A 14,438-nucleotide genomic window follows, 5' to 3' on the forward strand; every position below is an offset into this window, starting at 1 on the left:
GTTCGTGATTGGAAACGTCGACAGTGAAAAGACCAAATAATGGCTTTGAATTTAACCTATGAATAGAGCCGTGCGGAGAAGAAAGGGAATCTCTAGTTGAAAAACATAATATTTGTTCAACGTGATGTCAGGTCCTATCAGAACAGCCCTCAATGTGTCGAATTGTGCAAATAATAAAACTTCATTTTCATTTATAATTATGAGTCTTAACACAACATGAACAGAATTGTTCCAGGCTTAATCTTAGTCCCCGCCAGCTCGTACACGGTCAGATATATTTTGATTTGAAAACGGAAAGGTGTTTAGAAAGAGAAAAACGAAGTTTTTAAAACGGACTGGGTCTATACTATCGTAAAGGTAGACGTTTAAAAAACCCTGTTCAAAGTTAAAAGTTTTAAAAATTATAAGCAACAAACAACGTTTTTGGATTGGCCCATGCGATTGAATCGGGTTGATAAATCGCCGGTAAATGTAAATTAACCTTTTAAGGTTAATTAACTTAAAAGTTGTATAAAAGCTCGATAGTCCCTGACATATCCAACAGGTTTGATATACAACAATTTTATCCCACTTTATTACGAAAATTAATAGGTTAATAGCATATTCTGGCCATGTACAAAGGAAGATAGTTGCATCTTTTACTAACAACTCGTCAAGTTCCTTTATCAAATTTGTACAGTAGCTGGTTTATAATATATGCTCTAGCTACAGAAATTACGTCGTAAGATATTTGTATTCCGACATGGAAAAATATATATGTTTATTGGACAGAACTGGCGTGAGATCCGTATACTGGGAAAAAATTGGTCGGATTATTTTTTTCTTTTTGCAAGGTTATGGATCGAGCCGGAGGCGAGGTTCATAATCTTGCAAAACAAGGAAGAGACTAATATTTTCCCGTGCATTAGGGACCGAACAAGCTAGTTCAATAAGGCTTTTATTATATAGGCTTTCCCGCTTGTTACTTTCTAGTCCCCGTGAAACTTGTTTACATAATAAAATTTGTCGCTCTCGTAGTAAAACTCCGATATGACGGTTTAAACAGTTCTTACTTATAAGCTTGATTTAAAACATTTTTTGTTTTGTTTTTGTCAAAATTGAAACACTTTGCTCCTTTCAAACCGGTACGTCTTAACGCAAGCGGTCCATCGTAGCAGTCCGTATAGGAAAATTCGGACCGCTCAGGGAGCCAATCAGAATGCTCCTTTTCAGTGCAAACCAGTTCAAGAATAATAAAAAATAGTTTTCAGCCTCTGTGATTGAATTGGCTGCTAGAATCACAGGAACTTTTTCATTTAATTTGGCGAAAAGCCAGGGTGCAGTTGTTCATTGTGAACAGGACTAAAACAGGCAACTCATCGCCAGTGCTAGGTTTGATTTTGAATTCCAGTGAGTGAAAACGAACGCTTGGTTTTTTCAACAGAGTTAAGACGGTAATTTGGCCACTGTCAAGAGATTCGATCGCTGACAAAGTACTGTTTATAAAGTGACCTTCTCAAACTCATTAACAATTCATCAAAAGAAAACAAAGAAAATCACTGCCGTGACCGTGGTTTGGATATGTGATCTAATTACCATAAAATTTTGCCAACTTTAGCCTTGAATTTCTCCAAGAATTATTGATCATTTGAGAAGCCATATCAAACACTCGAAAGTGTGTTTCATCAGACATCCAAACACCTCGAAGTCGTTTAAAAAAACTCGGCTGCGCCTCATTTTTTCAACCTACTCCTCAGTGTTTGGATATCTGATGAAACACGCTTTCTCGTGTTTGATATATTACATGAAATACTGTATATTATTAAGAACTGGATCATTGTATAATGCAATTCAAGCGATTTGATTGGCTTAGCAGCCATAGGCCTCCAAATCGCTTGAATTGCATTACACAAATTACCTTCTCAATTCTGTTGATAAAATCAAGCATTCGTTTTCATTCCCTGGAATTCAAAATTGAACCGAGAAATAGAGACCATTAAATTGTCGTGTAATTGTTCTTGCAAAGGGAAATTAGCAAAATCAAGCAATATTTCTTTATTGTTTTTAATAAAACAATTATTCCACTCACACTTGTTGGATATGAGATGATTAAAGACAACTCGGCGCTACGCGCCTCGTTGGCTATCTATGAATTGCATTACACAAATTACCTTCTCAATTCTGTTGATAAAATCAAGCATTCGTTTTCATTCCCTGGAATTCAAAATTGAACCGAGAAATAGAGACCATTAAATTGTCGTGTAATTGTTCTTGCAAAGGGAAATCAGCAAAATCAAGCAATATTTCTTGATTGTTTTTAATAAAACAATTATTCCACTCACACTTGTTGGATATGAGATGATTAAAGACAACTCGGCGCTGCGCGCCTCGTTGGCTATCTATCATCTCATATCCAACGCGCGTTCGTGGAATAATTGTTAATTATACACTATCATTCAACACATTGTTACACAGCCCAAATATGGCTATGGTGCACTCAATATTCGTCGTCTGTACAAAACAGATATCCTGCGATATACGTAATTTCGGGTGTCGGGAAGAAAAATGGCAAAGAGCTTTAAACAAGAAACGACCTCGGAAAATCGTCTCCAGCTTTTCTGCAATAAAACTGTACTTTGTTATCAATGTGTTGAATAATAAAACAATTATCCTGCTCAGTCTTGTGGACAAGACAAGATGATTTATTTAACTCAGGGCTATAGGAAAATCCCATCTCTTTAGAAACTCGGCCTAACGGCCTCGTAGGCTAAGTATCATGCGATATTTCGAGCAATTTCGCAAGATAACTGTTAAGTAGCCTCTTATACCGTTAATGAACATTTCAGAAAAATTAAGATTACACGCAAGACCGATTCCATCAGACACGCTCAAATATATACTTACTTTACTTACTTTATAAACATTACCTGTTCTAATTTGTTACCAGATGTTTCGGTCTATACACGATGGACATTTTACTGGTGACCCCCCGACACTAATGACCTCATGAAAGGAGCGATAGAAAAAGCTAGGCTGCTTAATCCCGCAAAGAGCGTCGTTACTTCCTTATTGGTCACCCTTCTTCACTGGTCTCTCAATTTCAATGGATTCCGGCTTTGTTCCGTCAAAGAGTTTCACGGTTTCTGTATGAATATTTCTTGGACAGCCTCCGTACTTCCGTTTCTTTTGGCAACACACCTTCTAATTAATCTATAAAGGAACACCACTGGAATACAGAGACAAGAGGCGCAGATCAGGAACACGATTATGGGATAACACCAGGTTGGGTACTTAACACTTTCGACATTAGCCTGAAGAGAAAAAAAAAATAGAAATATAAAAATGAATGAATAGCTAAATTTAACAATTAGACTGATACAGAAAATGTTTGATGGTCGTACGTGATGAGTTAAACTAGCAAGTTATTACACTTCCAATACCGTATTATATTACTCTCCTCCCAACCTCCCTCCCGCCCTATTGTAAATTTCTCGTGCGTTCTTGAAGGGCATAAGGTGAAACCAGGAATCGTCAACAAAGCGTGACTTGTTGACATGATTAATACGGGCAAAATTTTTTTGCAATTTGTCGAGCAAAAATGTTGCATTGCAAGTTGCAATTGTTTGTTGCCCGTATTACAACCTCCGCACGCAACTCCAAATTTTCGTGTTGCAAAAAGTAGAAGGGTGTCTACTTAACTTTCTGCAACATGAAAATTTGTTGCGCGCGAAGGTGGTAATACGGACAATAAACAATGGCAACTTGCAATGCAACATTGTTGCGCGACAAGTTGAAAGAAAATGTTGCCCGTATTAATCATGTAAACAAGTCACGCTTTATTGACGATTCCTGATTTCACCTTATGCCCTTCAAGAACGCACGAGAAATTTACAATAGGGCGGGAGGGAGGTTGGGAGGAGAGGTGGAAAGGTGGGATAGGAGGGAGGGAGGGGCGGAAGAAGGGAAAAAAGGAGGGTGGGTGGGAGGAAGGAGAGAACAGAGAAAGAGAGGGAGGGGCGCGGCCTTTTGTTCAGAGGCGCTGAACTTGTATTCTGGAGGTCCCAGATTCTCCTCTCTGACGACTGGACGAATGTATGGTAACGTTGTGATGGTTTTCCTGGGTTTAAATCCTATAGACCTACGCGCTGTAAATAGACAACTGGCCAACATCACTCCGGTTATTTAGTCCGATTTACAGTGTCTCCAAATAGCAAATAAAATTGAATCAATATTCAGTAATACGTTGATATTAGTGCGGGCTGCCAAGTGATCATGGCTTACCGTGTTTGATCTCCATATTGAGTACGTCATTGGCTTCATTCCCATGTTGACCAGACTGGCGACGAAAATCGCCAGGAGTATAACTGGAGACACAAATCTCCATGTTATTTTCCAGTACCAGCCTGGTCGCACATTAATCATGAACTCTATGTCATCTTCAAACCTGAAAAGACATTTGACAATTTCAACTCAAAAGGTATAGTTTGGGATTCGGCGAAAATTCAGCGGAGCGTTGCTTGTAAAGCAGCTAACAACTGCGTGAGAATCCTGGGAAGATGAGGAATTGTTAAGTTATGACGAGTTGATGGCGTGTTAGGCCAACATTTCTGCCCGAGATTATATCTTGAGGCATATAGAGGGAAACTTGATTTCTAACAAAGAAAGATTTTCCCAAAAAGTTTTCTTGCTGTGCCATCTTATTAAATGCCAACGTTTTCAGGGGAAGTCCAAACGTTGCGGGTTTTACCCTTCTTCATTGATAGTATTTATTACGTGTTTTTATCTTGTTTTGCTATGTATGAAAATATGCAGAGGATATCACACGGTACCGCGAACATATGAATTTTATTTTCGCAAAATATTGTTTTTAATCTATCGCTCGCCATTTTTTACTGACTGTTTGCGCAAACAACCGTGAAAAAGTGGGAAATGACGTCATCAACATCCTCACTAGTGAGGATATAGAAAATACGTCACTTGGTTCCCGGATGTAGTTTCGTATGAATTTTAAGAGCGGTGTATTTTCCAGTAAAACAGTCGTGTCTATACCTCACCTGTTTGCGCCGTACACCCACGAAACTCCAATGAGTTCAAAGAAACAAATGAACAGAAGCGGAAGAGTTGCTGTAAAGCTGTCAAACATCTGCAGCCAGTATTCACCAGATGTCTGACAGAAGAGTAGACCCACAATTGCGCACAAAACACACGTCAGAGCTGAGGGAAAGATTATACATAGCAGCTGTTGAGCATTGTTTCAAATCCTGCGTGCCTTCTGTACTACTTGAAATGCTGTTGTGGTTCACGGTTTTTTTTTTTAACGTGGTTTATGGGTATATAACAACATTTTCCATCAGTATTAATTAAAAAGTGGAGCCGCGGTGGTGTAGTGGTTAGCGCGTTGGACTTTCGATCGGAGGGTCGTTGGTTCGAGGCCAGGTTGGTCTCTTCATTGCTGTGTTGTTTCCTTAGACAAGACACTTTGCTCCATATTGTCTTTCTTCTCCCAGGTGTATAAATGGGCACCGGTGACATACTGCTGGGGGTAACCCTGCGATGGACTAGCATCCCATCCAGGGGGGAGTAGCAATACTCCTAGTTGCCTCATGCTATAGGCATGACAGTGATTTTAATTTTATGCACAAAATGAGCAGCAGCTTGATTTACATTATTGACACTAATAATGAAAATAAATACATTTCTATAGTGCCATATACTTACAGCTCTATAGCGCTTTTCAAAGTTAAAAAAATAAAACTTCAATTACAAGGATACTATACATTATTTATTTCGTATCACCATTATTGTAAAATAGTTCTGAAAAGCCCTATTAAATTGCATTATATTGTATTGTAGTGTATTGTATTGTATTACTGTAGAGCATATTGCATGCCATACTTCTGTTTTTATGTATGGTCGATGCAAAAATTTTAAAACTACTCATAGCAAACCAACCTGTCAAGAATTCCTTCCGTATTGGAATCACCTTCTGATTGTGTAGCGGGTTAAGCACACCCTCTAGCATACCAAACATGCTGCCAAAACCGAGTGCGAGCAGCATACAGAAAAACAGGACGGCCCACAGCGGTGACACAGGCAGCTTGAGAATAGCTTCCGTGAAGGCAATGAATGTCAGACCTGTACCTTGAAAGGTCTAAACAAAGAACAAAGCGGCAATGTTAACAAATGGTCCTAGATAAACAAGAGTTGTTGATATCCAACCCCTCCCGTCCCATACCAACACCTCTCTGGTGAGGGGGGTTAGGTTTTAAAGAAACTGTGGTGCTACGTCGGTGGGAGAGTGGAAACGAATGTTCTGTTTTATCAACAGAGTTGATAAAGTAATTTTGCCACCGTAAAGAGATTCAAGCGCTGGCATTTCGAGCGTTAGCCCTCCGTAAGAGCAAATGCTCTCTCCAGGAGGGCATTACCAGGGGTCCGACAGTAAATGTTTCTGGTTGTACCTGTGCAAAAATGACAAACGTTCCTTCTCAGCATGATGTCCCACAAACATTGCTTCACAAAAGTTGCACAATAGACCCTCCTCACTCGGCGGCCATGTTCAGTCTCGGGGAATAAAAAGCTTTGTTTTCGCACGGCAAGCCGCGGCCAGACGCGAATTCAGTGCGAGGCTTGCCGTGCAAAAACAAAGCTTTTTATTCTGCTGAGACTCAACATGGCTGCCGTGTGATAAAGGTCTGTTATTCTGACTAATTGGTCACCTTACCTTGGATAGCCAGTATGTCAAGTTGTGGCACTGTTGTTCAAGTGTAACTCCCGGAAGAAGATTTGTGTTGTTCACTCCGCCATATATCTCCAAGCACTCATCGTACGAGCTGTGCGCCTGTAAATATTGGATAAAGGTTTTGACATATGGATGATGTATTTTTGGAAGATTCTTGGCCTACTACAGTTTCATTTCAGTTGGGTTGCTACTCAAAGAGTTAAATTTCAGTTCACATTCAGTGACGACTTCTAATAGTTTATTTTCTTGTTACAGTCCTAAGGTATGGTCAATTATAGATAGACGTTATCCAGCCAAGAGGACTATCAAAGGAAAAAATTAATCATTTTATTTAAAGTCTGACAGATTGGCTATATGTATTAGATCTAGAATGTGGCTAAATGCAATTTAGGCTAAGTTAAACCTGAGACAGTGCTGGCCAGCAGTTTCCGTTTGAATTATTTGGGGTGGCCGCAGAACTTCTCAGGGGCTGTCGGGAATTTACAGCTCCCCAGTAGAGGTCAGGTCATTTCGTTCGTGTTGCTTCACGCTGCTCACACTCGCAAAGTTGCTGCTCCCTTACCCTACCCGCCCTTTGGCAAGTATTTGGTAAGTATGTAAGTTTTTCATTGAATAGCAGTGTGACGGTGCCTGGGTGGATGCCACTCGCAGGGTTGTCATGGCTACCTGCTGCTCTCGAATGCAGTTCTTGGTTCCACCAACCGCACAGGCACCTCCCCCACGCTCATCTATTGTTGATGAGTTTAAATATATTTACCTAGCACGGCCTAGGAGTGGAACACAGACCTCAGAACTACGGTGAAACAAATCCAAGTGGAAGTAGAAAAGTCCGGTGTCCTAATCAGTAGGCCACGTCGCCTCCTCGTGTAATGCCTAGACTACCAGTAGGTTGTTATTTTTCTCAGCGATAGTAGAGCGAGCACAACACGCAAGGACGCACGAAAATCGCCTCCAACGAGGAGAGGCGACGCGAGAAGGAAACGAAAATAACCCGGGCGTCGTGTCTCCTCGCGAGAGGTGATTTTTTGCGCTCGCTTGCGTGTTACGCTTGCTCTACCATTCATTAAAAAATAGGAGACTGTTAGTATTCTGTGTAGTCCTGTTTCAGTTTTTTAAATATGTGACACAAGCCAATTGAAAGGGTCATTTGTGGCCGCCATGATTGGCCCGCCAATTGGCCCCAGTTTACATATTAAGGAAATTGCGTTATATGAAAGAATGAACCCCATCGCCAGAAAGATCACATACAAATTAGTAAGTTTACCAAGTTTGGATACGTTTCATTGAGTAGTAACAGGGCTGTGACCTGTCAAAGGTCGTTCAAATTCTAATTCAGTCTGATATGGCGTCCCCATACAAAGTCTCTGATTTTCCGATTTTTGAAAGCCTTCTACATCGTTGCAATCGAACAACAGAACCTCAATCTTGGTAAACTGACTAACTTAAATGTGATCGTTCTTGTGATGTACTCCAATTTCTGATTAAATCAAAATAGGTCGCCAACAAAGTGGTGCATTGTAACGAATTATATCATACCTTAAAACCAAGAACGGAGAACACGACGAGTGATGCAAACACTGAGGTGAAACTGTCAGCCAAAGAAATGAAGATAGCGTCCCGTCTACAGTTATTGTGAATAGGATTGTAACTTGACATGGCGATGAGCGTCCCAAAGCCAACACCAACAGAAAAGAACACTTGGGTAGCAGCCTCCAACCACACTATACCATTTGCAAGTCTTGAAAACTGAACAAAACATAAATAAATAAGCAAAAAACAAACAAACAAATGAGAAACGAAATAAACGAACAAATAAAATAAATGGGAATTTTCAGTGGTTTTTCGTTCTCTGTTTTCCTGTCCTTATTGGAATTTGGAAATTAGCTCTCACTCAGGTGAGCATATTGGTGACCCACTAGAGCTGAGAACAGAGCCAAGTTATATAAGCACTAATCCTTAACAAAACCGATACATTGTCACGGAACAACTCACCGCGGGAAAGAGGATAAAAAAATTCAGGCTTGAATGGGATTCGAACCCATGACCTCTGCGATGCCGGTGCAGTGCACTTCCAACTGAGCTATCAAGCCATGGCTTCGAATCCCGTTCAAGCCTGAATTTTTTCAGGCTTCCTTTTCGCAACTGCTTAAGTTGCCTACTAACTTCGAGGATCTTTCTTCTATTTAATCTTTCATCCGCACTTCAAATATATCATTGTTTTATATATTCATATTCACAATGTTTATGGCACGATGTTTATGGCAAAAGGCAAACGTGAGATTTGCGTTTATGTTTTCTTGAAAAAATGAGCACACAGATGAGAATATTGCAAAATAATTCTGGTCTTTGATGCTAATGCAAACTGCTCAGTTTTTCTGAGAAACTGAAAACAGCGAGTGGCAAGTGAAGGGTAAACATGGTCACGTGGTCATTTCTGCCTTTTGCCATATTTGCCTTAAACGTGGTGCTTAATCTTTCTAAAGTCTGCATTGTATGTTCGCACGCCGCATGTCCTTACGGGAGACAATTTGAACGAGTTTCGCGCGCTTTTCGAACTACTCACGCCACCTTTGTCGCCATTGGGTGGCTGAATGAAAGTCTTGGAAATCATAGCATTTGCTATACTGCCGCCTCAAAATTCTGACTACATGATGTAAGGCAATAAATTTATTATTACTGGTGCACAAGTTACAAATATTTAGATATAAAATATCGCTTTTCAACTAGCTAACTAATTTTATATTTATTTAACACAACTTCTTACCTCGGGTTTGAACATGTGTATAATTCCATCAGTGGCTCCATTCAGTGCAACAGCTCTTCCAAAGAAAATGGCCAAAATAACGTATGGCAGCAAGGCCATTACATAAACCGTCTGAAAAGAGAAAGAAACGCCGTACTAAGACATAACTTCATAACCTTTTGGGATCTGAGGTCTATTCTGTAATATTGAACTTATCGATAACCCTCAATCAGGCCCCAGTTGTTCAAAGGGCGGATTATTTTACCCATTGGATAGGTCAAGCAGCAGATAAAATGGTAGCAAAAATTTCCCTATAGCCCTATAATTTGTGTAAAGAGTAGAGGGGTATGTCTAACATAAGTATAAGATTGTGTGGAAAACTTGGGAGAAGCGTTGTTTGGAGTACATTTCCACCGTTATCCGCTCTTTGAACAACTGGGCCCAGACGTGTTTCTCACTTTCCAAAGTTTAAAGGTCACGCACGTCGGAATTTTTTGTTTGGCGCCGGTGAACGAGTACACGGTCAGTTTCGACATTCCCCGAACCGACTGAGATCTGGGTACGAGATTACGAGTGCACCCAACAGGTGGCTAGAAAATATCAAAATGTTTGTTCTCCACAAAGTAAAGTGTGTGTTTTATCCTAGGATTATTGAGCTTTGCATTTCCCGTTTGCCTTTTCTATAAGGATCATCATACACCAACTGGCGACACAAAATAACATAAGGAAAGCCCACGGTCACGATAAAATAAATCTTAAAAAACGCTGTAGGAGTTTGGACAAAGATTAAGATCCTCACGGTAAGAGCAAATAGTGAAACTAAGGTCGCGTTCGATTGACGGACCGTATTCCAAAATTAGAACAAGGGGAATAGCTGTTCAATTTCTTTTTTTAAGTACATCTGGGAAGGCATTTCTGCAAACTTTCACTGACACAGGATAATTTTAAAGCTATTTTGTACTCCAGTAACTCCAAAAACCTCTTATGAGGGATTTCTTGTCATTATTGTACATGTATTCCTATTCCGGAATAGGGTCAATCGAACGCACCCTACTAAATGGACGAAATCATTCAGCTTACCTTCCCGGCCGACTGTACTCCACGATTGACAAACAAAAACAAGGCAATCCATGCCACCAATAGAACAAGGCACAGATGCCATTGAAAATCACCCATGTCCGCAATGGAGTCGGAGGCGGTAATTGCCTTAGTGTACCAGAAATACTGTGTTCGACCTGCAAGGTTACACTGTTCGTTTACAGTGCAGTTTGGTCCCAGAGGGCATGAAGAGTAAGGCAGAGGGTCTTGAAAAGATCCAAACAGGTAGAAAAAACACCATCCAACAAGCATGTTGTAGTACATGCAGACGAAAAGGCTCACTATCGCCGATGCAACCCCCACCCCTCCCAGGTAGGGGTGAATTGTCTTCCAGACGCCAATGTGCCCTTGACGGAGCCGTTGGCCGATAGCGAGCTCCAGGAAGAACAAAGGTATGCCAAGCAAGACCAGGCTAAGAAAATATGGAATGAGGAACGCACCTACGGAAATCAAGGTTACTGTTATTAGCACTCCTTGAAGTCGTTTTTAAGGACGGTGCCTATTTTTGTTACTGCGCATACGTTCTGCGCATCTCGAGATACTCGGGTTTCTTATGGGTGGTGCCTACTAATACAAGGATATTCTTGCGAGGTTTAAAATTATGCGGAGAAAGCTTAGCAAGTTCTATTGGTATCCAAAAAGAAAATTGGGGTTAACCATGCATTTTTATTATTATTATTATTATTATTATTATTATTATTATTATTATTATTATTATTATTATCATTATTATTATTATTGTTATTATTATTATTATTATTGTTATTATTATTATTATTATTATTATTATTATTTATTATTATTATTATTATTATTATTATTATTATTATTATTATTATTATTATTAATCTCTAAAAAATGCGTGGTTACCCCCAATTTTCTTTCTGGATTCCACCAGCCCTTGCTAAGATCTGCTTTTCCCGCATAGTGATAAGCCGCGCAAAAATACTCCTGTAGTAGCACGCACTGTCCTTAAATCAAATTGATGAGACATTGGTAGGACTTTAAACTCTCATAGACTTAGTGCCTTTCTCTTTAATAGTCTTTTTGTTTTAGTGCGTACGGTATGTTGCCCAGTTTCCGGTCAATAAAACCAATGGAACCTTTTGGATCAATCTTAGCAACTTGCAAAAAAAAAAAAAAAAAACAGCAAAGTTTGGAAAGAAATAAAACATTTCAGCTTTCGAATGCTTTTTTCTGCAAGCTTAAAGCTCATGGGAAACTCACGAGGATACCGTTTTTTTCGAATTGAATAAAACTTTTACGTCTGAAATTCATGCATTTCTCAGCGCAGTGAAACTAACGCTGATAGAATAAGGGTCTGTTACATGCGACCATTTATTTTATGCATGTCTCAAAGTTAAAGGACCCAAGTCAGCCTCCGCCATTTTCGATGCCATCGAAATTATTGATATTGCATGGTGAAGTGAAATCTTATTGCTTAACTGTAAGTTGTGTTCCTGAAAGTATGTTTCATTATCTTTAGTAGTTTCACAGTGATTTCGTTTCATAAATTATAATTGCCAAACTCTCTCATATAAACAAAAACAAAGGTGTGGCTGACTAGGGCCCTTTAAAATAAAAATTTAAGCAAAGAAACTAAATTGCTACAGAATTAATGCAAAGCATTTGACCATCCAGGAAAGGCTGGTCGGACACTGGGCAACATACTGTACCTAGAAAAGCCTTATCATGGTTCCTCATCTGAATAAAAGCGTGGCCTGATCGTAGAGACGGTGCCTTGAGAAACCTGTAGGCATTGGATCAATCTCTCAAAGTTTTAAGCCGGTATTCAGTCCAATCTTACCTCCTCCATTTTTCTGGCACAAGTAAGGAAATCTCCAAAAATTTCCAAACCCAACAGAAAATCCCAGGGTGGCAAAAATGTACTGCGCTTTAGAGTTCCAATTTTGGTCCCCTTCGCGTGCAGCTTGGTCATCAACCAAATGATCCCTTTCTGAATTATAATTCATCTTTTCTTCATCTTTGTCAGCCTTCATCAGCCCCAGGGCTACCTGGTCATCGTTTCCTCCTCTCGACATCGTTTGGACGAGTTAAGAGTTAATGTGCTTGAGACTGGGAAACACTTGAGCCTGATAAAATGAACAAGTTGTTGGACGGGGATAACCAATTTGACGGGTTGAATTGTCTGCGATCGATCGCGAGTACAACATATTCAACCCTTTCGCAGGTTTAACTTTCAACTCGTTTTAAATACTGTTGACGCCTTCCTTCGCTCACTTCGTAATTAAAATTAATCTTTTGATTGAGGCCAGCGCGAGGTATTGAAAAAATATGAGTAATTTATATTTCTTCACGCAAGAGAAAACAAGTCACGCGTGAGAACACACAGCTGCTATTATAAACAGGAAACAACAAAAGCTAAAATATAACTTAACTTTCAGTTTAGTCGTTAACTTACAGATTTTCCCGCCGAAAATATAGTAATTTAATCAGTCCTTGTTATATACAAGCACAAGCACTGTTACTTTTGTAAATGTGCGAATAAATATAAACTCCGAGAGCTTCCGTGTCGATACCGGATTAAAACATTGACGATCTATAACATAACCATATCGAAACGTAATGTTGTCACTTCACATGTTACAACTTGAGTAGCCTCTAATGGTTTCGAAGTTCCAAACAACATCAAACGAGCTTGGTAGAGTATTCTACAATATTAAAATAGAACCTAAAGAAATACCGATAATCGATTAACGTTTGTTAAAACTGAGATAGGCGTCCATTTCTTGCAAGAGACGCGAGCGGTACACATTTGCATTGTATTGTTGCCGTACACGAAAAGAAAACTCTAGAAACTTGAAGGCATCGACGCCTTACCGATCGAGCTATCGAAGAAGCATGATTTTCCCGATAGAGGACTGTGAACTTAGGAACTCGGATGTGCATTCAAAGTATCTTACCTGACGATCAAACCTCGCTGGCTTGAATTCAAGTCGAGTAATTCCAATCGCTCCAAAACTCGTTTATCGGGTTAAGGTCAAAATGATACACTTCATCAAATATGCAGCCCGCGGGCTTGCAAATTGTTAGAACTGATAGTCTCGTTGGATTTGAGTAAATATGGAAATATGAAAGCTGGCTCTCTGGACTAAAAGAAATTGTCACTTTTTACACGCTATAAAACTGCGATAAGGAGAAGAGTAGGGGATAGCTGCAAAACAACAGGGAAAAAAACAACAGGAAAACAATAGGGAAGAGCTAGAAATAAAACAAAGGTCGGCCGTAACTGTAGTAGGTTTGACATTATAATAAATTATAGATGGAAAGGCTGATCATATTATTGTATATCATTACAGCATTAAAAAACGACGAAAACAAAACTTAAGAGTTGGATATAAACACTGAAAAAATATATGTATAAAAGTAGCCCGACATTTCGGTTTGAGAATAAAATGAGTAAATACGTAGAGGTGAGGCCTTACACGGGGCGGTTTCAATTAAAAAAGTTGTTATCGTGTAACAGCGCCGGGCAACTTTAAGCGGAGCAATTGCGTTGTGGCAACACATTGCGAGTTTTTCACCAGCCTTCAAAACCACGCAACAAGTTGCTGCAAAAAAATGTTGCGTTAAAAATTGCCAGCGCACTACGTTGCGTTAAAAATCGTCGTTGAAAGTTATCTCGAGTAACATCACCTTTTTACATAAAGGTTTAAAAATATGAGAAACTTTCTGAGAACAGCGGACACCAAAATGTCTGCCATCTTGTTGCGTAAGATAACACCCATTTTTGCGTAAATGACATCCCGTGAAACTATGTACTACATATGTCTCAGTCGGGTATGTTTACCGATTCACAGTGGTTTATGCTCCCATGTCAGTCTTTCATGTAGACAAACAAAGCCGCCTTCTAAG

General features: G+C 39.6%; 1 protein-coding gene across 3 annotated transcripts; it reads right to left on the reverse strand.

Annotated features, from left to right (window-relative positions):
• Window positions 1-545: 545 nt before the first annotated feature.
• LOC146462042 (sodium-dependent neutral amino acid transporter B(0)AT1-like) lies at window positions 546-13,571 on the reverse strand. 3 transcript variants are annotated; one of them, XM_085086128.1, is made up of 10 exons: window positions 13,487-13,571; window positions 12,370-12,655; window positions 10,545-11,002; window positions 9,486-9,596; window positions 8,258-8,467; window positions 6,704-6,820; window positions 5,932-6,130; window positions 5,034-5,193; window positions 4,261-4,423; window positions 546-3,290 (listed from the first exon to the last, which is right to left on the reverse strand). In XM_085086128.1, the coding sequence occupies exons 2-10, from the start codon at window positions 12,602-12,604 to the stop codon at window positions 3,114-3,116; spliced, it is 1,830 nt and encodes a 609-aa protein (XP_084942254.1). In that variant the 5' UTR covers window positions 12,605-12,655; window positions 13,487-13,571; the 3' UTR covers window positions 546-3,113. The 3 variants fall into 3 exon arrangements, with proteins under 3 accessions (XP_084942254.1, XP_084942255.1, XP_084942256.1); XM_085086129.1 differs by having other exon boundaries at window positions 13,404-13,523; XM_085086130.1 differs by lacking the exon at window positions 13,487-13,571 and adding an exon at window positions 13,052-13,091.
• Between the last annotated feature and the right edge of the window lie 867 nt (window positions 13,572-14,438).

Source organism: Pavona decussata, unplaced genomic scaffold, assembly GCF_977016875.1.
Source record: "Pavona decussata unplaced genomic scaffold, jaPavDecu1.1 SCAFFOLD_192, whole genome shotgun sequence".
In the NCBI taxonomy this organism is placed as follows: Eukaryota; Metazoa; Cnidaria; class Anthozoa; order Scleractinia; family Agariciidae; genus Pavona; species Pavona decussata.